The sequence below is a fragment of the Apodemus sylvaticus genome, chromosome 9 (genome assembly GCF_947179515.1).
Source record: "Apodemus sylvaticus chromosome 9, mApoSyl1.1, whole genome shotgun sequence".
Lineage (NCBI taxonomy): Eukaryota > Metazoa > Chordata > Mammalia > Rodentia > Muridae > Apodemus > Apodemus sylvaticus.
In genome coordinates, this window is record NC_067480.1 from 90,435,691 (window position 1) to 90,463,327 (window position 27,637).

Sequence of the window (27,637 nt, forward strand, 5' to 3'; positions counted from 1 at the left end):
TCTCCACAGCAAAGAAATGGATCCGACCTAGACACCCAGCACTAGATGGGAGAATAGAGTAAATGTGGAATTTTACTTAGCCATAAAAACAAATGACAGCAGGAATAACAAAATGGACAGAGCTGGATATTATGCTAAATAAAAACCAAGCCAGTTGCCTAAAGACAAATACTATGTGTTTCGTCTCCTTGGAGGTATCTGTATTTAAATTTATATAGGTGTGTGTGTGTGTGTGTGTGTGTGTGTGAGCATGCAGGCATGCATGCATGCATGTAATGTAACAATGTGAGTCTATGGTGAGAAGGAAGGGGACCAAGGAAAGGCCACCATGGCGTGCGGAGGCTGTGGGATGGAGAACGAGCAAGCACAGGGCACAACGATGCAGATGAAGGACAATGGCGAGGGAACCCATCCCAAGCTAATCTTAAAGAATGGCGAGGGCTGGGGAGGTGGCTCAGGGATTAAGGACCGAGGCAGCTTTTCCAGAGGGCCCAGGTAGGATGCACATCGCCCGCACGGCAGCTCACACTGCCTGTAACTCCTCCTTCAGGGAAGTCAATGCTGCCTTGCTTCTGAGGACACTGCATAGACATGGTAAACGGGCACATTCAGGCTAAACACACATAGACAGAAAATAATAGATTTTTAATTAAGAGAAAGACAGGAGAGAGAGGAGGGGAGGGAGGGAGGCAGGCAATGAGTCCACACGTGGGCAGTGGTTGTGATTTATCATGAAGCCAGGTTTCCTCCATTTTTGATTTTTGTCACCCCATGAGAAGATGTTACCTACACTTCAATAGGGTTAATGGAATGACTAAACCAGTGTAGGACTTTCAGGAAAGAAGAAAGAAGAAAAACAAAATGCTCCCAGCCAAGCTAGCTTCAGTAAGAAAGAAAAAAGAGGAGGGCAGGGGAGAGGAGGGAATGAAAGGAGCTGGGGAAAGAGGAACAGATGGGAGGAAGGAGGGGTGGGTCACGTGCTCACTGTTAAGACTTTCAAAATGTTAGACTAGAACAATTATTATCACATGGGAAAGATCCGTCACAATCTAATACCAAAATTTTGCAAGTTATGAATCACTTTCTAAATATAGTTTTTAGAGAGTTATTTGTTTAATGTATGCAAGTACACTGTTGCTGTCTTCAATACACACCAGAAGAAGGCAACAGATCCCATTACAGATGGTTGTGAACCACAATGCATTTGCTGGGAATTGAACTCAGGACCTCTGGAAGAGCAGTCAGTGCTCTTAATCACTGAGCCATCTCTCCAGCCCTCTAAAAATATTTTAACTAAAGTTTTTGCTGAGTAGTGGGGTCATATGTGATTGTTATCTTCTTGATTATACTGTAAACACTTTAAGAGTTATGTAATGCTTGATGTATTGGGGTGTGGGTGTGGGGACATGTGTTTAAATTGTAAACCAGTACCCAAAGGTTAATTAATATGATTCTAAAACTGAGTGTGGTGACTCACCTGAACTCACAGCACTTGGAAAGCTGAGTCAGGGGACTGCCTGAGTTCAAGGCTAGCCTGGCTTAATATTGTATGAGGCCCAATTACAAAAATCTAAACACATACATATACATATACACACATAAACACACACATACATGCATACAAAACACACATACACACATACTCACATACACACATGCATACACACATACATACACAGACACATACAGAAACAAACACATACATACACACATATATTCACATACACATATATACATACATATACACACATTCAAACACATACATTCATACATATTTACATACACATTTACACACACATACATCTATATACACATCCATACACACACATCCATATACAACCACACACATACATCCACACATCCGCACAGATACACACACACATATATACACACACACATCCAAATCCACACACATGCATGTACTCATATACATATATATACACACATACACATACATACATGCACACATACATACACACAAATATATACATACACACATAAATATACACACACACACACACTCACACACACACCTATGCGTCCGAGGTAGCTATTGTAACCTAATTCATAGAGAGAGGTAGCTATTGCAACATAATTCATAGAGAAAAGAGAATGGTGGTTGCTGTGTAATGACTAAAAGTTCAGTTCTACAAGATGAAAAGATTTCTCCATATGGAGAGTAGCATAATGTGACTGCACTTAAAACAATCATATTATGCATGGAAGACTGGACAAGGTGATACGTTTGCTAGATACAGCAGAACATGCCCTGCCAGTAGGAAGACACCACTATGCCCAGCTATCTTACCACATTTTAAAACGGAAACAATTTAAATCTCTCACTTGTAAGTACAACAGGTTCTACGATCTTTCACGAGTGACAGATGGCAGCAGGGAAAGAAGCCTGACTTTAATCTTGGACCACAGGCACTGCCCACGGGCACTCTAGTGTCGCTGCAATGCACGTGTGTCCGGCCATAGCACTGCCTTGTTCGGCTGAGGGACACTCTCAAGTCTCACTTCCCACAGCCAAGAATATTCTTTCTCTGTTACCACAATCTCTCGGTTTGACTCTCCGAAAAGGGAACTATATTATATACCCAGAAGCAAGGATTCCCTCGGTGTCTGGTTATATTGGCTGCAGGACTATGCTCAGGCGAAATTCATGGCTACACTTCCATGAGGCAGAGTCACACACTCCCCTCCCCCAGCCCCAAATACTTGAGGTATACCTGATAGAACCACATAAAAGACCCTTGTGTAAAGGTGACCTCTCTATTTCCAAATGATGAGAGGAGAACTAAACTTTGCAAGGCAATCCCCCTCCATCCTTCATCTAGGGGAACCTGGTATTTTACAGCAGGGTCTGAGTAATGCCTCATTCCAAGGCTGAGACCTCAGAAACCCAAGGCTGCAGAAATACGGCCCCAAAGCCAAACCTGGCCAGTAGAATGTCTTCTTTGGCATTCACCAAAGTAGCTGCCAACATTTTAAAGACAAGGTGTTTTATACGTAAGATGAAATGTCTTCTAGTGCTCTGGGGATAAAAATTATCTCAAGAAGCAACTGCTTCAGCTCCCGTGCTGATTTAGTTTGATTATCGACTTGAACAGATTGCGAAATGCTTGGAGACTGGGGACATCCATCCTGGTGTCAGACCATGAGGACTCTGACCAAATCAAATGACAAATCCCTTCATACCATCTTAACGTGATGAGATCAATGGGAAGTGGTGAAGACGGTGGGGGCGGGGCTTACCTAGGGGCAGACTCCTGGGTCTGCATCCTGGTATACCTTGCCTCGGTCCCTTCCTCTGTTTACCCTCTCTCTGCTTCCTTTATTGTCACCTGAACAGCTCTCTGCCACATGCTTCTGCCACCATTACAGCTTACACCATTACACAGACCCAAGCGGCCATGACAAGAGCCCCTGAAACCGGAAGTCCAAATATCCCTTTCTATCCTTGAGGTTGTTTCTCTTAGGTATTTGGTCACAGTGACGATAAAGGCAACTGTGTAGCCACTCTGGCTTCACAGCAACCTCTGGGCCGGGGAGGGGACGCATTGGGAGAGAGCAGCAGCTATCATTTTAGAGTGGGCCCACTCGCTCCCTGCTCAGCTTCTAGAGGCCCCGCAACTCCTTGAGTGGGAGGCTCACACCTGAACCGGAAGCTGCTGGTAGACCATGTGGTACTCGGAAACATGGCAGTGAGGCTTTTCTGCAGGTTTGGAGATATTAGATGCAGGCCAGCTTGTAATGCAAAAATTACGGCCTTCATGAAACGGCCCTGGGTGAAGATTCAGTTTACGCCTAACTTCAACCTCGTCCGAGTACAGAGCTCCCTTCCCACCATGCTTCCGTGCTCCGCTGAAGTACATCTAACCCACTTTCCTCATAGAAAACTAAAACAACAGTTACAACAACAAAAAACCAGCCATGTTCTCGATCAGGCCTTGGGCTTAACTTTCATCAGCAACAGAAATCAACACCACCTACTTTAGAGGGAAGGGCTAGAAGCACCCGTGACACCCCAGAGCGCAGTACTTTTCTTCGGGTCCTACTGCGGAGAACCGAGGGCAGGAACCTCCCCCCCCCCCACGCCCAGACACCTGACTTGGGGAGCGTGCTGGGGCCCAAGGGAGAGCATCCGAAAGGTCACAGGCAGAGAGCAAAAGAGAAGTCTTCGCCAGGCCTTCAGAGTTAACAGGACCCGGAGGGATAAAGAGCAGTGTTTTTCTTACCTTCTGTAGGCACACTAATGTTATACTGAGGTAAAATAAATAGGAAGGCAGTCTTGGCTGTGACCTGGAAAACAAAGGACAAAGGTTCCTGTTTATTCTCTTGGCCACATCAGAAGAACAAGCCAGGCTGTTCCATACCCCAGGCCCGTCCCTCTACCACTCACTCCTACCCCCACTCCAGGATGCAGGGTTTCACCTACTCCAGAGTGAACACCAGTTCTGAGCCACCCCTTCCAGGTCCTGCCCTGCAGAGAAAAGCAGCCCTGGGCCCCAGATGACGGCCACACTTGTGTTCACTTGCTGTATGAAGCAAGCTGTATTGACAAGCTGAACGATTTGTTCACTCATTCACCTACTGACTCAGTTCTTCTACCCCAGAGGTTGGAAGGTCACAGCTTAAAGGTATCTGAAGCCAGATGTCCTGGATACCTCACTTGCCTGCACACTGGACAGCAGCCCTGGCGATTTTAACTCAAGCTTTAGAAACAGTGGGTTCCAGCTGTTAATTTCACATCTACCCTTCTATCAAACAGGGAATAAGACTTCGCAAACCCTGCATTACTGGTTTGGTTTTTGGTGCTTTGTTTGTTTGCAATTTTTTTTGAAAGCTATCTTTAGATGATTGTGGTCCCCATCTGGTTACTAATAGTCAAATCAGTTCTGAGACAGTTTCAAGCAGGTGTGAGAGATGGCAAAATGTGGAGATGAAGCTGAGACGCAGAAATTGTCTATGTTCGAGTGCTGACTCTGCTGGCTACGTAACCATGCGGAAGTCACTTCACGCCCCGAACCAAATCTCTTGTCTATAGAGTCATGGATATGAGCAGCACCTCAGCTGTGTACTACTACTGACTGGTGTGGCACTGAACTCTCTAGTGGCACCGTTTCAAATTCCAGAGATGTCCAGCCAGGACCAAGAAGTGCTCTGTGAGGCACACACAAGGTCAGGTGAAGAAAATTACTTCCCCAGAGGCTCTGAAGACACCTCCTCAGCCAGGGGTTATGGGCAATCCCCCAAACATAGAGATCAGAAGGTTGTGTGCAGAGTAGGGTCGGGGAGGGAGGGATACACCAGGCCATGGCCAAGTCAGTGTGGAAACAAGTGCAGGAGGCACTTTCTGGACATGACAGGGACAGGTGACAGCCCTTAGCCTATCCTATAAACTCAACCCTCTTCTTTAAGAGAGATCTTGCTGTCACTCTGCAGTGAGGTATCATTTAATTATAGGCAGCTATTTACACAGAGTCTTTGTGTATATGCTGATGCCTGTGTATGCTCTATCGAGAAAGAAAAGGACAAATAATGCCAGGTATGAGAAGATTCTCTTCTCCACTCTCCAACCCCTGAAACCAATTCCTCTTGTTCTTAAGACTGTGGTCTACATTCCTGACCCGCTTCCGGCCCAAATGCCTGCATTTTCCTTACAGTGATGTGCTTGGCTCCCATCTAAAGACTGCCCATAGATCCCTCTTCCCTTAAGACTCCTAATCACGTATCAACGTATGTCTCTTTTCTCCATCATGCTGACCATTCTACAAGGCCTTTCACTACTTCTAGAGGTCTCTTCTTCCTCGGCAGGCAAGCCAATAGTGTGCTATCGTTCCTACCCAGCCGGCAGGGGTCTCACCTCAGTTTTCACTGCATGCCTGTTTGAATAGCTAACCTAGAGGAGGTGAGTGTTCAGACGAAGAACTGAGATGAAGAATGAAATGCAGCTCACTACCTTTAACTGTAAGTCCCCAGTCTCTAGTGGGAACTGCGCTCTGCCACCAAAGTCCTCTTCCTTGGGACCTATCAGGTCACTAACCCTCCGAGCCCACCCTCTCCTGGCTTGGGATCCTCTGAGAGGGGCTGGAAAGGGGTGCTGTTCAGTGCCTCAAGCACCCACAGTCTTCTGCTGTGGCTACTGCTGTCCCATCCATAGAAAAGCTGTGGGTCTTCAATGGGTGAGCCCTTGGAGACTGAGCCCTCTTGAAGCTGGCCAGCATCCACTTCTCAGAAGCATTATAATTCTATGTGTGGAGTACTGCTATTCAACCTTGCCTGCGACGGAGTTCCTGAAAGAACTTGAAAATTTTCTATATTCAGGCTATTACTACCCCCAAGACAAGACAGATAAATAAAGCCCAGGAAGTAGGCATTTGGTATGTGAGTTACACACCGTTTTGCTCAAGCCCTGGATATACAGTTGATTTTCACGCATGGAAGTTCTACGGAAACTTGCAAACACCAAAACACTGCCCCCAAGAGAAATACAACATTGGGATGCTACAAACCAGTCCCATCTCACCAAGAGACTGACATACAACCTTGCTTTATGCATGCTTCTGAAAGGCACCTTAGTTAATGCGTACTGTTGGTTCATTAACACCCGTTCTTGGTGAACATGACTACTGTAGCTCAGGTCCACATGAGGCAACTGAAGACATGGCCTCTCCCGAAGGCACCTTGCCTCCTTCTTAAAGATTAGGGATAGCACTTCAGCAAAATACTTAGGGGCCATCTTAAAGAACAAAACCCCCACAAACACCACAAAATGCAAAACTGTGGCTCTAAATAGACTCCAAAGGATGGTTCATTTACAGTATGAGAGCTGAGACAGGGAGGAGGGCTTGGCCTTGTTTCGGCTGAGTTGGCGCTCAAAGGTCTCGCACCTGTGAACTGTGAGAGAGCACGAGAGCCGAGCATGAAAGTGGAAGTTACAAGTAAGTTCTAGTAAAGGAAGCAGACTCACAAAGATGAAATCTACAATCAGTGATAGATGAACGCGTCAGGACAAACTTGAATGTCTGTTCTTTTGGGGCAAAGGCTCTCTCTCTCTCTCTCTCTCTCTCTCTCTCTCTCTCTCTCTCTCTCTCTGTGTGTGTGTAGGTCAAAGGACAGCCTTCCAGGAGTTGGGTCTTACCTTCCACCTTTTGACACAGTCTTTCGGTTCTGTTGCTACTGCGCATGCTCACTCATAATTGGCTCTCACATCTCCCCTTCTGTCTCCGATTACAGACATGAGCTACCAAATTCACAGTTTACAGTATGGGCTTCAGGGATCAGACTTGGGTCATCGGGCACACACAGCAAGTGTTTATATCTGCTGATGTCTCATTGGTCCTCAAGAGTAATTTTTTTTATCAGCCCTACCAAGGTAGAGGTTAACACCACCAAATATCAGTTCTAGAAGAATCAGCACCTACTTGCCTTGATAACCTTCTCTGCACAACCTCCGATGGCAAGAGGAAAGAGTTGTGACAAATGCTCATCACGTGGACACAGCCCATCCCACAAGAAAGCCATCTGCTCGATCACCCTGTCACCTGCTCACAGTTCTATCTCTGTACAAGTATTTTTCTCTCACTGTGTCCACCCCAGTCCTGCCCACATGGTAGGTGTCTCATAAATACCCATCTGATGACCTTATCCTGTAAGCAGCTGCAGTATTCGGCAGCCACAGATGGATGTCTAACACGTGGTTTCTGAACCCAATCCACGAGAGCAGGGTTAAAGCAAAAATACCGGATTCTGGTATTTTTCCATACCTGCCCTCTGGATCGTGGCAATAGAAACAACTTCTTTACCACGCTTGTTCCCGTGTGGTGGTATCCCAAATGCCAGGCCCCTTGCTTCATAGGAAAAGGAGTTAAGCTCCTGGCACAGACAGGCATGGTGCCTTCTAGTACCCAGTGAGCACGAGCAAAACAGGCAGTTGGCATACAACACAGCACATAACAGAACGCTAGCAAGAGCTAGAAGACCAAACCCAAGGAGATCATGTGTCAAAAGTTTAGAGAGGAAGAGCAGCGAATGAGGCTGACCCACAGAAGTGCATCCCAGGAAGTCCTACGGCTCACCTCAAGCTGCTCACTCCAATAAGATCAGCTCCTACATTCACCACACCCATTAAAGAAAGGGGGCACAGGGGAGAGGAAAGAGAGGGAAGGGGAGCAGAGGGATAACGAAACCTCCTTGTCCCCTGTAAAAACCACTCTGTGGGCTTTCAAAGGCCCCTCTGGCACCCCAGATCTTCCTTCCATTACCCTCTCCTGACCTGAGGTCAGGGACCAAACGGCTAACACGCCCCTCTGTGCAATGCTGGGTCCACCCACATAGCGCAGGGGCTGAGAAGCAGGGGCCTATTAAAGATGTCACTCCCGTTATTTCTCGTCCCTCTAAGGCTGTTTATAGGAAACAATACTGAGTTTAATAGCATATTAAATGCCAGACTTGCTGAGTGAAAGGTTAAAAGTGACAGTGTGCGCTAATATCCTTATGCAAAGGGAAAGCACAAAATTGCATAGGAGGCTCTCTCTCTCTCTCTCTCTCTCTCTCTCTCTCTCTCTTTCTCTCTCTCTCTCTTTCTCTCTCTCTCTCTCTCTCTCTCTCACACACACACACACACGCACACACACACAGAAAGAGAGAGAGAGAGCAAGAGACTCATTACAATTTTAATTAGAACACGTGTGAAAGAAAGACAGAGACGTTGTGTGTGCTCACACAGCAATAACAAAACTAAAATCATTCCACAGGCCATGTTCCATTAGAAGCACACGGACCTGAGCGCTTGCTTGCAATGACAGAGCGATCGCTGCTTCTGTGAGGCATGCTGGATGTAGAGTCCTGACCCAAGTCTACTGTGGACCAGTGTGCCCTTGGGTAGGACATGTCATCTCAGTGGCCTCCTTTGCCCAGTAATAACAATAGGCACAAATAATGCTATTGAAAGCTTGCTTGGTGCCCGGCATGGTTGGTTCTAAGGCTTTCCATAAATGATCAAGCATGGTTTCTTCAATGGCTCTGTAATGTAAAGAAGTGGCACTGTTCTGGACAGGTATGGAAATGACCTGGCCCATTGAGGCTGAAATGGACATCCATGAAGAACTCTGTCAGTTATGATTCTTGGGCACATTTGATCTTCTAGGCCCAATCACAGACTTACTGAAGGGTCTAACTTCAAGTTTAAAGCATAATGCTGCTTCTCTGCCTGTGAAAATGAAAGTCTGGGTGTCATCCCTGCCCCCACAGGCAAGAAGAGTAAAGTCCTCGGCCAGCCCCAGGCATTGGCACACCAGGGCTTCCTAATGCACAGTCCCTTTCCCTGGAAGCTGATGGCAGTCGCCAAAGACAGAAGGAAATAAGTAAGATGAAAGGGACCACATTGTTCCCCAGCGGGTATTCGATGCTTCCCCTGAGAGCTAGTTCAGACTTGCTCTCAACCAGCACATCAGCAAGGGGCTGCGGGTACACTATACAAGGCTTGGGCACGGGAAAGTCACTGTTGCAAAAGGGTTGTGACCCACTGGTGCCCTCCCGAGGAGCAGAAACACCGAGTAGCACAGGTCCCCCAACTGAAAGCACAGACACTCATTAATTGCTACGACCTGGCTAACGCTAGTGGGCTGTCCTTCTAAGGCAGGGGAGTTTGCCTCCTCCCCACGCTTGCCCCTGATCGCAGGACACCAAATATCCAGGCAAGCTGTCCTGAAATTGGTTTCACATCTTTCTGTTAAGGTGGTAAATAAGAAAACTTCAGTCAGACAGGAAAACACTGGAAAGTTATACTCAACTGGTGAGTAAGATTTGTTTTGTTTTGTTTAAATTTTTAGCTTTCTTTTCTGGAGCCAGTGCCCTAGTGTCTTGCTTCTGGAAGAGAACTAGATGACACCACCATAACTTCATGCACAGAAGGACACGGTGTCTGTGGGTCTGCACTTCTCCACTACTCAGCAGAAGATAGACTGCTGGGACAAAGATGCTTTCCACGGTGGCTTTCTGCAAACCTCTGTTCTGGATGACCAATGCGACGTGAGTGCCTGAGAGGCGGGGGGCACAGTTCTGACAGTACCTTTTTTGTCTGGCGCCTTAGCAACGTCTGAAGATTCCGGTTCCTTGTCTGAATGGCCTCCTTGATTCAAGAACAGGGCAAAGTCAGACAGCCAGACCCCACGGGTTTTGGAGAGCCTGTGATCATGATGCTGGACAGGCAAGTCATTGGCAGTCATGGAAACCTTGCTGAGGTACTGGCTACGATAACGTTAGGGCTGCTCTGATTATATCCATCATGCCGAAGTCTAAACTATACAAGGATAAAAAAGGGTTTATTCCAGAGCACAAGGAGAGGTGTTTGGTTTTAGAAGCTTGCTAAACAGCCCGGGCTGGCCTCAGGGCCTGAACTTACTAACCCCCTACTTTCCTCCTTGTTTTAATGTTATAATACGTCTACAAAACATTTCTTGTGGGAACTAAGAATTAAATAAAAACAAAAATATGCTCATGTAAAAATATTTTTTTAAGAATATCATTTTCCTGAAACACGCGTAAACATGTCAGGGTTTAGAACACTGGCTGTGTGTGGATATAAACAAAACACACATATTTTTCACAAACAAATTTGTTTTTTTTCCAAAGTAAGATGCAGTATCATTTGTACCGGGAATTTAAAACACAGATAGGAGCTTTGAGGTGTAGAGTTGGGGGTTGTGAATACTTGATTTTTTTTTTTTAAGCATCAAGATTAGGTAACAGTTTTAGACTTGATGACAAAAAGGAACCATATCCTTAGCATATCAGTGTGTTATTTTAACTGCAGCACCATAAAGACAGAGCATAGAGGGCTAGGGAGGGGTGACTAGAGTTTCAGACGGGTCTGCAGGAGCCTGCCAGTCACCAACTGCTGCCAAGTATTATGCCTGGATGCCCCCGCAAAAGCATCCCAAGGAATGTTTGGCATTGCCGGGTATTTGAGGAAATGAAAGGGCAATTCACTTCACGGGGTCCATGGACTCAGCACAGCAGGGGCAGGCGAGGCCCACGTGTATTTGATCTCCTTTGCTTATTTACACCTTTCTAGGAAGACACAGGTGCCCTTGCCGATCGGCTGGGTGGCTTTCAGGAACTGTTTGCCATCTGGGAACCCGCCCTCCCGCTCAGCGTGCTGACCCCTGACTCTTGTCACATGGATTGAAGCTTGCTAGGAAAATGAGCCTTGAATCCACACAGTCAGAGCTAAGGGAAGCAGTCTTGGGGGGCGGGGAGGGCAGAGATGATAAACCGGCCTTCCAGCAGGGCCAAGGTCATTATCTCAGGAAGCAGAGGATTCCCCTAGATCAATGGCTCCTAACCTTCCTCATGCCACCACCCTTTAACACAGTTCCTTGTGTGGTGGTGACCCCCCAACCATAAAATTATTTTCGTCGTTATTTTATAACTGTCATTTTGCTACTGTTATGAATTGTGATATAAATATTTTTAGAGATTGGTTTGCCAAAGGGCTCGTGAGCCACAGGTCTACAGAAGAGGGTGCTTACTTCTATTGTGTTTAAACAGGAGGGGTTTCTCAACCGCTAAGGACACAGCTCCTCTATGGTGGGTTAAGAGCTGGAGAGAGAACAAGCAATGGGCCCATGGAGTTGGAAGACACAGTAGTCAGACGGGGAGCACTGCCTTCTTGAACCTTCTTCGGAATCAACCTATGTCCCACAGAGCATCCAGCACCAAGAGAAGAAGCATCGGAACATCTGGAATCAACCTATGTCCCACAGAGCATCCAGCACCAAGAGAAGAAGCATCGGAACATCTGGGTGAGCATGAACCCTTTTTGCTTGAATTTGCAAAGACCCACCCAGGACTGTCTTCATGGGGGTACTTTAGGAAAGTTTAAGGCTGATTAATCACACACACACACACACACACACACACACACTCACGTAAACCAAAGCCATGAAGGTTAATGAGAAACATCTAGCACTCAGACATCTCTGTTTGCCAATGACAGACACTCATTATCACCTTCAAGGCACACTGTCTTGGTTCCTGTTCTCGTGCTGTGAAGAGAAGCCATGACCAAGGCCACTCTTGTAGAGCCTTTACCTGGGGTCTGCCTTACACTGTCAGAGGTTTAGTCCACTATCATCTCGGCACGGAGCATGGCAGGGACGGTGCTGCAGATAGTGGCTGAGAGCTATATGTTGATCTGTAGGCAAGGGGGGGGGGGGGCTGTGCCTGGCATGAGCTTTCGAACACCACCAAATCTATTCCCAGTGGCACACGCTTTTCCCAACAAGCCCCACTTGCTAATCCCTTCAGACAGTTCTATTTCCTGGTGAGCAAGCACTTAAATATAAGAACCTACAGGGCCCGTTCTTACTCAAACCACCACATACAGGAGGGAAATGTGGAAGGCAAGATCCCCAGATGAAGAGTGGAAACACAACTCTAGCACCAGAGGCACGACCTCAGGAAGGCGTGACCCACACTCACCCACAAGCCACAGTCACCCTGCAGCCCTGAAGTCAAGGTGCAAAGTCCGAGCAAATGCCAGTGTTATATTGAGCCCGATGTTTTAGCTGGAGCCCGTGGCTCACATTTATAATCCCAGTTCTTGATAGGCAGGAGAAGAGCGTTGCTGCAAGTTCAAGGCCAGCCTGGTCACAATTTCAGGCCAATCTGAACTATAAAGTGAGACCCTGTTTCAACTCCACCTCGGAATGATAGCTTTTCAAAGTGCCATGCATTGTTATGGACCTTACTATGAAATTTCACTATTGGATTTGAATGAGATGTTTTCGCGGACACTGGAAAGGGACTGGGCCTATGGCTATGTGCTGGTGCATGCAGAAGCTCTGGGTTCCAGCCTCAGCACCACAGAGCAACAAGAATGGCTGCACAGAGTTGGTATTTATTCTCAGGCAGGCTGGGCCCATGCCCATCACAGTCCTCGCCTTCCAGCATGGCTGTGACTGCAAGTAACAAGCAGGAAAGACAAACATCCAAGGGGGAGGATGGACCACCTCTGAACTCGACAAGGGGGCACCAGGCATCCCACCCAGTGTTCAGTGTGCAAACCCCGCCTTGCTGATGAATCTTGCCTTAGGCAAGGTTCAGAAAACCAGGTATCCTTCCAGCCCCAGTAGAATGATACAACTCTATTCCAAGGAACAGATGCAAGGAAACACAGGAACTTGGAAGCTATCGTGCTCAAGAAGGGAGGAGGGCACAAGTAACAGGCATGGGACAGCACTGGGTGACATGAAAGACTCAACGGCATGGGAAATTATGCCAAGAGAATGATCAAGAGTGCTGCTTGGGTCTGGTAGAGAAATGACACAGACATGTATGTATAAACATGTGCTGTGGATGGAGGAGACATCACATGGCATAGTCGGAAAGGCCACAATGGTCCGAGAAGCCAAGACAGGACAAAGCTCTAAGGATTCCAGTGGCGCCAGCAAGTGCTTGAGAAAGCATGGGCTAACCTGGACTACAGCGGGAGCTCCATGATCATGGGGCCCCTTTCATGTTCTCCCAGAAGCTAAGCCATTGCTGCCTCTCAGGGCCAAAAAGCTGAAGCTGAGGAGAGGTGAGGGGCTGGTACCCCGGAAGTGTTGACTGGGAGCTGGCTGTGGGGTGCTTGTCTGCTGAGGAAAGCAAAGGACAGCAAGCAAAGGGACAGGAAGAGACCTAAGCATGTGTTTGGGAGGGGATGGGCGATGAAGAAGAAACACACAGGGAAGCAGAAAAACTGGGGTCTGCAGGGAAAGCCTGGGAGTCTGAATTACAGCAGGAAAGAGATGATCAGGAGGAATACTGCACCCAGAAACGTTCTGTCTCCTCAGAAAGACCCCAAGGCCCTGGGTACCTTGTGGAGTCTAGTCACCTCTACACGGACACCAGACACAGGCGATGCTCAGTAATGGGCGACAAACTGAGCTAATGAGAACTGGAGGATTGTAAGTGGGGGGTGGGGAACAAAACAGAGGCACCCCTTCCTGTTACCCTGACAAAGGCACGAAGAACTTCTTGGTTCCTTTGTTTTTTATTTCATGTTTTGTTTCGAACTCACACTCCATGGTCACAGTCATCGTGCCTTCACTTTCTCGTGAGGATGAGAATTCACTTGCTCTATGAGTTCCCAGGACAGCTGCTAGGGAGCCCGAGCGTCTCGGGCCCGGAGAACTACAGCCTCCTCGCAGTCCGTCTGCCTTTATAATCTCTTGACTAGACTGATTGGATTGGAATCAGAGCCAGCACGTACACTAATAAGCTCCAACTGTGAGTCACTAGGGCCACCTCCTCCTCCTCCATCCATCCAGCAGGGGCCAGATCAGTTTCCTAATCAGATGTGTCCAGGAAAGCAGTAGAGTGTGTGTGTTTACACAGACATGCTTGTATGCATCCACGAAGCTGGCTGGAAAGGTACGGTTAACCCCTACGACCTCATCTGTATCACAGTATCAAACACGTTTATAGTCTCCAGATACATGGAATCTTAAATAAAATTAATCTCAAAAACAAAACAAAATAAAGCAAAACTCAGCACTCAGGATGCTGAGGCAGGAGGATTACAGCTAGTCTGAGCCAGTCGAGGCAGCCAGTGCTACATAACCAGTTCTGGGCTACCCTTAGTGATAGGATCAACACATATATGCTTACACAGATTAAATCAATTTTTCACTCAGGGTATTTGTTGAACACACACTCTGGGAAAGACACAGCACTAGAGAGGTTCAGACAACAACACAATTATTCCCTTCCCTCAATGGCCCAGAGGCCAAAGTCAGGAGAGGTGTTATCAACCAAATGTAACTCCCTTGTAGACGTAGTCAAGCCAATCACGTTGTTCTGAACCTTTGATGCAACCCAGCTGAGACCAAAGCCGTCCCTGCATTGCCTCAATCTTCCTAATGCCAAGAGAAAGTCCAGCAGTGACTTCTGGATGTGGAAGACTGCATGGCCGGTGCTGTGCTACATACAAGATGGTCTTGCTTCGCCTCCGGCTGTACCCGGCACAACATTGTGATGGCCTCTTGTCCTGTTCAGGGTTGCACTGAACACCCAAAGAAATCTCTCCTTTACAGTCCCCCAGATGCCCTGAGAACACAAAAATGTAGGCTCAAAGGGCCATGGAAGCTTGCCCGGAGGCACTCCAGAAGCAGCACAGGAGTCTGTGTGGAGCATCTGGCCTTAATCCCCCATGCATTGTGCCCAGAACCTAAGGACCCAATGAGGTTGTGATGCAGGAAGAGTCTGTTTAAGCCAGGATGGGGTAGGTGAAGGGAACTCTGTCCCTTGTTCAAAAGCAGACTCTGCCTATTCTTCATCAATTCTCAATATCTTTGTCATGAACGGGGAGCAGAAAATATCTGGTAGCCCTGTGGACTTGGAGGGGACTTAAAGATTTCCCCGAAAGACTGTGGGAGGGATGAGCTGAGTCAGGAGAACGTGGCCTCCGGTAGGGAGAGGGAAGAGGATAATTACGACAGCATCATTACAGGGCTGAGAAAGCACGGGAGGCGGCCTGAGCTCAGTTGAAGGGAGTCGCGGTGCCCATCGTGTGGGCCACCTTCAGTCCTCAGATGCCCCATTTGTCCTGAACACACTGACTTAGAGTGGAGAAAAGAAATGCAATACAACCTCACAGTCCTTAGGCAATACATAAGACATAGTACCTCCCTTCCAGTTCTGTGCTGAGGCTAGCATGGTGGGCAGGTGGGAGAGGGGAACAGCTCACTCATTACAGCTTACTGAGCAAGCTCGAGGACCTGAGTTTGAGCCTCCCTCGGAGCCACACAGAAACGGCCAGCACAGTAACACACAACTGCGATGCAAGAGTTAAGGAAGGAGACAGGCGGATCCTAGGGACTCACTGACCAGCTGTCAGCCCTCAGTCAGCCAGTCAGCCAGCCTACTCAGTGGGTCGCATGCCAGGGAGAGACTCTGTCTCAAAAACACAGGGTGGATGATATCTGAGGAAGAAGCATACCCGAAGTGGTCCTCTGGCTTGCACACACACCACATGCATACACATGCATGAGCATGCACGCATACTCACACAAACATACACGTATGTCACATGTATGCAAACACACACACACACACACACACACGCACGCACACAAGAGGGGGAAAGAAAAGAGAAAGGAGACTGAATAGGAAAGAAAAAAAAGTAGAAAGCTAGTTATCTGGCTTCCAGGCCCCAAAGTGGGAACAGTTTGTCTCCTGGTTCATGGGAGAGACACCATCCATCCCAGCACCTTGCATACTTGAGAGCCTTGTAGCCCAGGATAACCCAAAGGGAGAGATGACTGCTTCCCTCCAGGCAGGAGAGGCTACCTTATAACAAGTTTCAAATGCTTCCTGCATATACCACCAGCTGAACTGCTTGCCTAATGGGTCAGTCATGTCAAGAAAATGGTTCCCTTGGCCATGCACGGAGGTACATGCCTTTTACCATCAGCATTAGGGAAATGGAGAGAGGCAGAACTTTGTTATGTTGGAGGCCAGCCTGGTCTACATAGTGAGTTTCACAGTAGACTGGGTTACACAGTGAGACCCTGTCTCAATAAACAAACAAGCAAACAAACCTATTGTTTCTTTGTTTCTTGAAAGCTACTGGTAACTGTCTCAGTGATCAGAGCCTCACAGAGGCTACCCTGAAAGCTCTTGTCGGTCCCAAGGCTATGTGCACAGCACAGACGCCAGAGAAGGAAAGGGGTTTAAGTGGCACTTGAGTGTTATCTGAGCTCGCTGCAGGAGATGGAAGTCAAGGCATTTAATGTGCTGCCGCTTTAAGAAGCGAGAGTGCTTCTGTCCCAGCAGAAATCAAGGCAGGAAGTAGCTTCGCACAGATGTGTGATACTATAGGCTTGTTACAATCAGGAAAATGCCTCTCCAAAGAGCTTGCTCTCGGAAGAGTACAGAGTTTCTCCCTCCCAGATGAAGCTGATGTTCTCAGAGGAGGCAAAGAAGAATCTAAGGGCTCCCCAACCTGAACTCAGAGCGGGGCTTTGCCGGAATAAGACAGGATGTGCAGAGGATCTGTCTTTAGTCACTGTCCTACTTCTGTGAAGGGACACTATGACCATGGCAACGCCTAGAAAAGAAAGCATTTAACTCGGGGTTGGCTTTCACTTTAGAGGTTTAGTCCATTATCATCGTGTCAGAAAGCAAGGCAGCACACAGCTGACACGGCGCTGGAGAAGGAGCGGAGCGGTCTACATCTTGAGCCCACCGTGGTCATCAACTCACTTCTTCCAACAAAGCCACACCTCCTAATCCTTCCCAAACAGTGCCACGCCCTGGTGACGAGACATTTGATCACATGAGCCTATGTAGGGCATTCTTATTTAAACCACCAGGGTATCTATCTCTTGGCTACAGTCAGTCGTCTTCCACAATTACAGGCACCCCCAGCTCTCGTCCATCTTAGCTCTGCAACAGCTCTCCGCCACCCCTCACACAGAGCCCCCCCCCCACACACACACACAGGCTACCCTGAAAGCTCTTTATAGACTGCCTCTGCACTTGAAGGATTTTCCATTCTTTATCTGTTTCCAGACTTAGTCAATGCCCTGAGTCAACTGTGCTTTCAATACTAATTCTTCAGTTACCCCTGGTTTCCTGATAGGACCCTACTGATACAGCTGTGCTTCTCAGGTGAAACACATTACACCACCACGTGACAGTAACCGACGAAGTCAGTGCCACCATGGCAAGATGGCACTAACACGGGGCCCATGTCTTCCTGACACACATGTCTGTACAATGAGAGTCAAACAGCCACCCAAACGCTGAATGCTGATAACCAGTGCCTGTCACGCTGTCCCAAAACAGAACACCCTGGACCTGGCCTGTCACCCTGTTCATGGTGACCCACCACCGGGGCTGGCAGCCCTCTGGGTGCCTCGGGGGCTTTTCTGGGGGGCAAACTGAGGTATAGGATGCAGAGAGCTGAACTCAGGCTGCAGAGGCGGCAGCAAATCTCAGCTCCAGCTTCACACTCAGCCGCATCGCTTTTATTACTATTTTAGAAAAGACCACACCCGTCGTGAGTAGGAACTGGCTATATACGGATGGATAATGTCTTATAAATACTCTCTGATCTGCCACAGTCAAGAGGCAAAGACCTCCATGTGCTCAGATGCCTATATAAGGGTTGCCGAGGGTGGGGTGAGGGGTTACCCAGAATCCCAGCCATTCACTTATTCACCTTGTTCGCGCAGCATGAAGTGAGGGTAAACAAGAGCCCCACTTGGCATAGGGTTGACTTTCCCTTTGTTTTGTTCTTTGGGGGTGGGATGGAACGGGGTATCACACTGTAGCTCAGGCTGGCCTGGAAGTCACAGTGTACATAAGTCAGGCTGGCCTCCATTTTCAGTAGCTCCTCTGCCTAGGCCTGGCTGCGAGTATAGGCGTGAGCCACCACACCCGCTGGGGTTGTCTTTCTACCTTTTCCTCCAGCTGAGTAGCTTGGGGGCAAGTTGTCTGCCAAGCTTCCCGCCCGTGTAAACACGCTGGCACCAGCTGGGGTTTGGAATCCGCTGTCTCTGCCAGCTGGCGACCTGAAGATGGGTCAGATTAAAGGAATGCATAATGAAGGAGGGGGGAGACAGAGGCTGTATTTACACAGGCAGGGTCTGTGCCGGTAGACAAGGACTGGCCGAAGGAGCTGGAGAAATGGAAACTATGAAGAGAAGAGGAAAGGGTCTCACTGAGTCCGAGCACCCGCCCTACCCAGAATCCACGGCTGTCGCCCACTTCTATTTTTTCCTCTTGGAAAACAGACATCTTTGTCCTCGTCTCCGTCTCCTGCAGCATCTCCCAGACGAAATACACACAACCCTTTGAAGAGTTTGCAGCTGGCCACATGGGAAGGCTCAGCATGATCACACAACGCGGACACTTTATCCCCTGCAATCCCAATTTGGGACCTGTAACACAGAAACCCAAGCCACGTGCTGACAAGCAGGGCCCCGAGCCACCAGCAGCTCCAACTGAGGCTGGGCGAGAGGGGAGGGCACTGAGAGCAGGCAGTCCCCGGCAGCTGCGCGGGCTTCCAGCCTTGGAGACGTCAGCTCCCTTGGCCAGGCCCAGAGGGTAACCATCTAGAGAGGGTAACCCAGTGGGCGGGATCAGGCAGTCACACCGATCCCACTGTCCTGCAGACGCAAAGACGAAAAAGAAAGGATGAGACCGTACATCCTTGTGGGTACTATGTGAACATATATGCTAGGAAGGCCACCTGCAACCACCTTAACCTCTAAAGGAGATACACACACACACACATGCACACACACCATATATATTTATATATATATATAAATGCACATATATATAAATGCACATGTATATATACATATATAAATGTATACATATATATAAATGTACACACACACACACACACACACACAGAGTCCCATTAGCAACAAGAGGAAGCAGGCAGCAAGAACACCTGTTCTCTGCAGCCTCTGGCCACTCCCCCTTACTAGGCCAGATGTCCTTGTCTCTTAAGGACACTCTCTGACATCCCTGTATTTCCTGGATTCTTCTAGGGGCCTCTGGGACATACATGGCCCTCCAGGCTGGGGTCCAAGCCCCTGCTTCTCTCCCTCCATTGGCCACCTCTATTCTAATGATCTCCCAATCAAGTTTCTTGACCCAGATCTTTCCTAAGCAACACCCTCAGCAACTGCCATAAGTGTGGGTGGGACCCAGGAGGCAGCTCCACATCACACAAGCTCCTGTCCAGGCTGCCGTCTAGTTCCCCACCCTTCCCTCAAGCCCTTGATGGCTTTTACCTTTACTCTCTTTTTTAAAGATTTTATTTTTATTTTCAGAGGTGGGGATGTGCTCGGGTATACAGATGTATGGGTCCACATGAGCCTGTGCCCATTGGGGCCAGAGGCTTTGGATTCCCCTGTTGGTAGTTACAGTTGTGAGCCAGCCAGCACAGGTGCGGAGGAGGACGCTCTGGTCCTCTGCAGGAGCCGTACAAGCTCGAAGCCGCGGAGTCGTCCCACAGACCCTCTTGCACTGTTTTATTGCACTAATTTCCCCTCTCAGGGCTGTGGCAGTCTTACCTGCTCTTGGCAACAGCCGGCAAATGATGCTAGATTATGCAATCACTCTACCTTCCTTCTGGGTCTATCCTTGACTACAACAACCCCATACAGACTTAGTACCACTGCCCTGGATATAGAAAGGATATTCTGATGCCACAATTCCATGAAATGCTTCGCAGAATTAGTGAATATGCTTGGTATAGACACAGTCTAGGCATCAGTTCTAAGTGAACGGCTCTAACTTGTCCTTTAGTAAAGAAAAATGTCTAGGCTAGCCTGTCCACCTGTAGACGCTGCTTCCCGTCAGGCTAAGCCTGGTCATTATTTCTCAATGTTTCTCTGAGCATCTTGTCTTGCCTGAACACCAGCTCTCCTTTCCATTGGTCCTTCGCTTTCTTGTGATGGCTAACCTTGGCTTTCTTGTGAGAGCTAGCCTTGGCCTCACTCTAGATGCCTTCTCCCCAGTCCAGACCTCAGACCCCATGGTCACTCTGGACCTGGAGAGATGACAGAGCGCAATGGCTTCATGCTGGGATTTGATATCCGAACCCAATTCTGCCCTCATCATGTCTTAAGTCAAGAGTCACTCAGCTCGTTTGGTGAAGACAGAGAGAGTACACTCACAGAGATACCTGAGAGGATTAGCAGGGTTAGAAGGTCAAGTCCAGAGTGGGAATAGCATTCAACAAGTTAAAAAAATTAAAATTAAAGTTACCCCATGCCTCACCCCATTCTTTTTCTTTTGCAATGGGATCTTGCTCTGCATCCCAAGCAAGCCTCGAACTCACAACACAGTCCAGACTGGCCTTAAACTCACAGCAATCCCCCTGCCTCCTCCTCTTATGCAATGGGATTATAAGGTGAGCTACCATGCCTGGCTTCATCACTCTTAGAATTGTTGTCTTGTCACCTGTGGTTCTGGTCCTCCTTCTCCTGCCCTTGGGCCATACATTGGGATTCACAAGAGAGCAGCTAGGCAAACCCTGCTCCAGGCTAGAGGGACCATAGGAAACAGTTTTCTCCCACAAGTGAACTGAGAGACCCACTTCCTCAAACTGCTATAAGCAATGAACAAAATAATCATTCAATCACTGTTGAGCTTGTTTTATACATAAATACATACATACATAATACATACATGCATACATACATACATACATACTTACATATATAGTTATTCTAGAGTTAGTTATAGTTATAGTTATAGTTATAGTTATAGTTATAGTTATAGTTATAGTTGTCATGTGCCTGAGTGTGGATCAGAGGTCTTGTAAGGTCAGTTCTCTTCTTCTACCACGTGGATTCTCAGGATCAAACTCAAGTCACTAGTCTTGGTGGTAAGCACCTTTTCCCACTGAACTGTGACGCCATCTTGCTGGCTCACAATTCCTGTTTTTAAAGCTTAGATTTTAGCACAAAGCATTTCCTTCACATGTTATACAGTTAATTTCAGAACCCAGTAGTTTCTCTTCTGGTTGGGGATGTCCATCCATTGGTACAGTGCTCACCTAGCACCGGATACCCTTAGTCAGCACCACAGAAACCCAGGTGTGGTGGTGCAGGCTTGAAACCCAGCTTCAGCCCTGTAGAAGTGGAGACAGAAGGATCGATAGTTCAAGACCAAGCCCTGCCTCGACAATAACGGCCCCAAAGGTTCTTTCCACTCCTGGCCATTCTTAAGTTTCTTCTTGATGGTTTTGTGTCCAAAATCGACCCCCATTAAACAGCTTTGAGTGCCCATTTTCACCCCCGAATCACTCTCTAGAACTTTTGGACATCAAGAGCATCTTGACTCTAAGAACAAAGTGTGTTCCTCTTCCCAACGTTCTGCGGACCCTCATCTCTCCCCAGCTCCCCATCTGCCAGCTCACCCCACCCTCATCCCACACACCTGCTCCCGTCTCCAAGCAAAGAGCTCTGCCAAGAATCCAAAACTTTGTTCCCTCCCTTTTCCTGACTGCCACGGCTGGCATAGGAAATGTCTCCCATGGGCTCATGTATTGAATCCCCCCCCCACCCTCCTCCAAGGTTGGAGGCACTACCTTTTTAAGTTCTGGAAACTTACGAGGTAAGAACCTAACTAGACAAAGTTGTGTTCTGTCCACCATGAGGCAAGTAGCCTCTGCCACGAGCTCCTGCCGCCACAATGTTCTGCCGTGCAAATGGCCCATGACCAACAGAGTCAAAGACCACGGGGCCAAAGCTTATAAAACTGGGAACCAAAATAGATACTTCTCTCTTAAGTGGTCTGGCTACCATGTTAACGACCAGTAATAAAAACTCACTGCACTGTGTGTGTGTGTGTGTGTGTGTGTGTGTGTGTGTGTGTGTAGATAGATACGCCCACAGGGAAAAATGTTTATATTACTTGAGATTCTACCATACCTGAGAAAACGTTTTGAGTTGCTTCCTGAGTGTGTGGTGCTGGGGTCAGTCTCAAGAGCTCAGCAAACGTCTAGGGCTATGCTCCACAGTAGCTTTCCATGACACTATTTTTGATGATTACCATGCAAATATCTTTCTGGAAGAATAATGGACTTTTCCCCCCACCCGCAGACAACATCTCACTCTGTAGCCCTGGCTGGTCTGGAATCCCTGTAGACCAGGTTGGTTCCATCTCACAGAGATCTGCCCAGCCCTGCTTTCCCAAGCTGTAGAGAGAATCTCTTATAAGCATCACCTGTTAATCGTAATAATAATGATGATGATGATGATGATAATAATAATAATAATAATATAGCTGATGCTCAGGGAGCTAAGATGGGAAAATGGGAAATGGGAGGTGGGACACTGGCACGAGGCAGAAAGGATTCTGGGATAGAGCTAGTCAGAGGAAGGATTGCCTTGGAAGATGTGACAAGATGGATGCATGATACCTGAGCACAGGTAACCAGCCACGTGGCAGAATGGAGGGCCAAACAATGGGTTATATTAAATTATAATCTAGTCGCAGAAGAGCCTAGCTATATGGCCAAGGCATTTTGTAAATATATTTTGAGTCTGAGTCTTATTTCTGTGGGCATGGGGCTGGGAGGAAGAACCAGACCTAACTTTTACACTGAGCACTTGGATTAAAGGTGTGTGCTGTCACAAGCCACTGAAATCCACACCTTAACAAAGAGGAAGAGGAAGAAGAAGGGGAGGAAGGAGAGGATGAGGAGGGGAGGAGGAAAAAGAAGGAAAAAGGGAGAAGGAAGAAGGACAAGAAGGATGGGGAGGGGGAAGGAAGAGGAGGAGGAGGAGGAGGAAGAGGATGAGGAGGATGAGGAGGAGAAGAAGACGAAGAAGAAGAAGGAGGAGGGGGAGGAGGCGGAAGAGGAGGAGGAGGTGGTGGTTATTACCAACGTGGCAGTCTATAATCTGCTTTTTAAAAGAAACACACATACACACACAAAACAAACAAAAACCAAAACCAAAAAGCCCTGGGCCATGTACTGAGCCTCATCTGCTGACACTAGGTCCAGATTCCTGTCAGTCACTATCAGTCATTCTAACCAATCCTTCACTAACAAACTCTTGGGACCAACCTCATCCTTTAAGAATGTTAACATCTCAAAGTATTTGAGTACACTATTGAGAAGGGAGTGGGAACCAGATTCAGTCTGTGCATTTTTATTACAACCATGAAAAGCCAAAGTGTCCAGCCAATAAAACATAGAAGTTAAACCATATGTAAAACTTGAGGAAATCTGCTTATAGAAGTCATAATTTAAAAGCAAAAACAGTCCTCCAACAGTAAGAATCTTGTAAAATACAAAATGTATCTAAATTAAGTAAGTGATGGCGGTCAGGTCACTCCTCAGTATGTGATGCTTCAAGCACATGATCCCATGTAATTCAACCCCAGCTTTCTTCCCAGTTGGAAAGATAGCAGGACAAAGCCAGAGGACCCCTGAGTGAGGGGGAGCAGTGGGGGGTGACTCTGAGGCACAAAGCACTCGTGAGAGGCATCTACAACTGGGGGCTCAAGTCCATGGACTCAGCAGGAAAGGGGCTCACAGCCCACAAACAGAAGCCCCAAGAAGACCTACTCAGGCTGTATATCCCAGACAGTTTCAGTGGTTTATACAGAGATGCTAGGGGGAAAAGTGTGTCCGGAAGGAGTGGACACACCAGGAGGAACAGGCTGAGTGTAGTCTATATGCATGGTGAGAATCAGGCATGGTGGCTGTGGTGGTTTGAATATACTTGGCCCCATGTGAACTGCTACAACAGGAAGGTGTGGCCATTTTGGAATAGGTGTGGCCTTGTTAGAGGAAGTGCATCACTGTGGGCGTAGACTGTGAGGGCTCCTAGTGCTCAAGCTCTTCTGGCTGTCTTTGGATCAAGATAAAGACATCTTGGCTCCTTCTCCAGCACCCATGCTTCCTGCCATGATGATAATGGACTGAACAGCTGAATCTGTAAGCCAGACCCAATTAAATGTTGTCCCTTATAAGAGTTGCCTTGGTCAAGATGTCTCTTCACAGCAATAAAATCCAAACCAAATCAGTGGTACGGCACTAAAATCTTGGCACCCAAAAAGCTGAGGCAGGAAGAATGCTGTGAGTTTAGGGCCAGCCTGGGCTACACATCACCATGCCAAGCAGGGCTACATAGCAAGACCCTGTCTCAAAAAAAAAAAAAACATAAGAAATCCAGGAAAATGGAAGTTTAGTTATAGAGGCAATATTTATGGAATTAGTTATTAGGCACAACATACAGCTCAGTAGACGGAGACCTCACTATGTTTCATGCTCTATTAAAAACACTACATGTGTTCCGAGCTTACTTGATCCAACAACAATCTCTGAAAAGCAGTATGAGTACTTTTAGCCCCTTTTACTGAGAAGAAAATGGGCCCAATTTAAGTACCTTAACCAAGCTCTCATACGAGGAAAAAGCAAGGGCTTTGGACTCAGTCAGCAGTGGCCACCGGGTACACACGCCCCGGCCCCCAAGCCTGACACAACATGGCAACACAAACTAGAGATTCAAAGTGCATATCCGCAGAGAAAGCAATAGGGACTCAAGTCTGTCTCGTCCAAGGAATGAGCATGCATGGAGAGCCTCCACAGTGACAGCCCCCTTCTTCACGGGAGGCTGCACACCACACCGCATGCGAAGCCACCACTGGTGAGAGGCCACTGGGGAAGAGCAAAAGCCAGATGCTATCTGGAGCCCAACTTTGCTAAGGACTTGCTAAGTGTTTCACGTGGAAAGACTTGGGCCACATCACCATGGACATTTGTCCACGACAAATTGAGAAGAGGCACTTTATAATAATGGCTGCTGTCATCCCTACAGGAAGCTGGGCCTCCAAACTGAAGACAGTATATTTAGCTTATGCATCATGACTGAATTCAGGGCCAGGAGGCTATATTTGGGCAAACCGTTGATTTGGGGTTTGGTAAAGTTCTAGTTTTGGCAGAGGTGTTCTTCTCCTGCCCTGCCCCCATCATAGGCTACATGGGCACGGCTATGGAGCCAAGTCACAGACACTCACACAGGCTCCATCCACACACTTGGTAAGAAGCCTGATTCTTCCCAGGACTCCACAGAGCACAAGCTGCAATCCTTCTGGACAATCTGTATGGCCAGTCAGACAGGGAGCTGAGGAGAGGCAGCCCCTAGTCCTGGTTGAAGAGAACATGGTTTAAGATGAGGCTCATAAGTCTGCCAAGGATCCAGCTCTTTAATCTGTGCTTTATTTCTCTGTCCATGCTGAATTCTAACCCTGATTCTGATCCATCCTGGACTGGGTGGAAATATGTGCATTTGTTTGTTTGTTTTTGTTTGTTTGTTACTGGCCTGGAACATGCTATGTGGCCCAGATTGATCATCTCAAACTCATGGCTCTTGGGGTTACCTTCTTTGTGTAAGGGTTGTGCTTGTGCATTCAATTGTTGATGGCTATACAGGCAGAGAGTGAATACTGGCCAGATTTTGGTATTGTTATTCTTTAGGTCTATTCACTTGCCTCAGCAGTTTGTAAGAAAGAGCTGACAGCCAAGAGCTAGGCAGGAAAGGGTAGGCGGGACTTCTGGGCTGAGAGGGGGGTCTCTGGGAGAAGAAGGAGGCAGGAAGATTTGCCAGCAGTCTGCAGAGGTGATCAGTTATACAGGAATGGAGAGGGAGGTGAAGAAATAGTTGGTGGAGGATTACTTAAGCTAGATAGGAGTTAGCCTAACCACTAATAAAAATGAATTAGTCTCCGTGGCATTATTTAGACCACTGGTGGGTCCAGGAAGTCCTGCTATACACGGTAGTCATCCTGCCTCAATGTCCCAACTGGTGGGACTACAGGTGTGCAACCTCACACCCAGAAGGAAATCTGCTTGACTTGTCTCCCAAGAGGTGCTCGATAAATGCATTAAGAAGCAAATGAGAACAGTTCTGAAGACTGACTGGACCCTAAGACTATACTCAGAACCGTGGAGATACACCCCAGAATGGCCCAGGTGGCTCATTTTTTTATTATCTATATTTTCCCGCAATCTCTCAAGAACCTAATGGTATATATGAGGATGACAATGGAGGAAGAGGAGGATGAAGAAATGGTTTCTTGAAGGACATCTGGCATTGTAGGCTGAAGAATTTAGGATCTGGGAGGGGGGATCAACAATGAATCATGACCTATGGATATGAAACACCACAGGCAGACAGGTTCTCTCCCACGGGATCCAATAGAACATACAGAAGACCAGACATGTAAGCTCCAACCCACCCATGAAGTCACACTCCCTAACACCTAAACTCTGGTGACCCTCAGCTTGTTCAGTGGCCGGCACCTGCTACAAAGAGGCCTTCCATCAAGTGCAACATGTCAGAAACACCGCTCACCACTTAAAGAAAGATGATCACTCAGCTCTGAGAACAACTGGATACTACCGTAATAAAATATGTGTGCCTATCACATCGGTGCTAGGAGGTAGAGGCAAGACATGGGGAGCTCCAAGCCTCAGCTATACAGTAAGTTTGAAGGCAGCCTGAGCTGCGTGAGACCCTGTCTCAAAACAATCTACAAGTTTATATGGCACATGAATCTCCAACAGGAGTCTCTGACCAGAACCTACCAGCTCCCCATGGGCAGCTCTGGGAACTCCCAAGGAAAAGGCATGTAACAGAAACAACAGGTTTCTGGGGGCAAATCCTTAGCTCAGTATGTCCTCTGATGTATAGAATCGCCCCCCCCCTCCCCAAGGCAGAGCTAGCAATATAGCCTACATCTTAGATCAATGCCTAGTGCTTCAGATGTGATTTTATTAGCAATGTGTTGTTTCTGCGAGACAGAAGTGGGGGTGTGTGAAATCAATTCAAAGGCTATACCTACTGGGGGGAGAAACGTCACTGAAAGCTAAAACGTCTCCTGTAGCCTTCCTCCCAGTTTGTTTGGGCCTTTCTTGGCTTTGCCTCTGCATACGTAAACATAAGTTTGGCATTAAAATGGGCTGCTGATATACATGCTAATCTACAGCCAATATTTTCCAGAGACACCAGGCCAGGCCAATACACAAGGCACAGTCTTGTCCCGTTTTGAACAGCTAGAGTGTGTCTCTGCACGGGCTAGAACCATAATTTTCTAA

At 47.6% G+C, this 27,637-nt stretch overlaps 1 protein-coding gene across 1 annotated transcript in view; it reads right to left on the reverse strand.

The window, feature by feature from the left end:
• Tram2 (translocation associated membrane protein 2) overlaps window positions 1–27,637 on the reverse strand; it is an 82,407-nt gene that overhangs the window by 37,229 nt on the left and 17,541 nt on the right. The window contains exon 2 of the mRNA XM_052192526.1: window positions 4,242–4,305. Within this exon, the coding sequence (XP_052048486.1) occupies window positions 4,242–4,305 (64 nt within the window). The remainder of the gene's footprint in view (window positions 1–4,241; window positions 4,306–27,637) is intronic.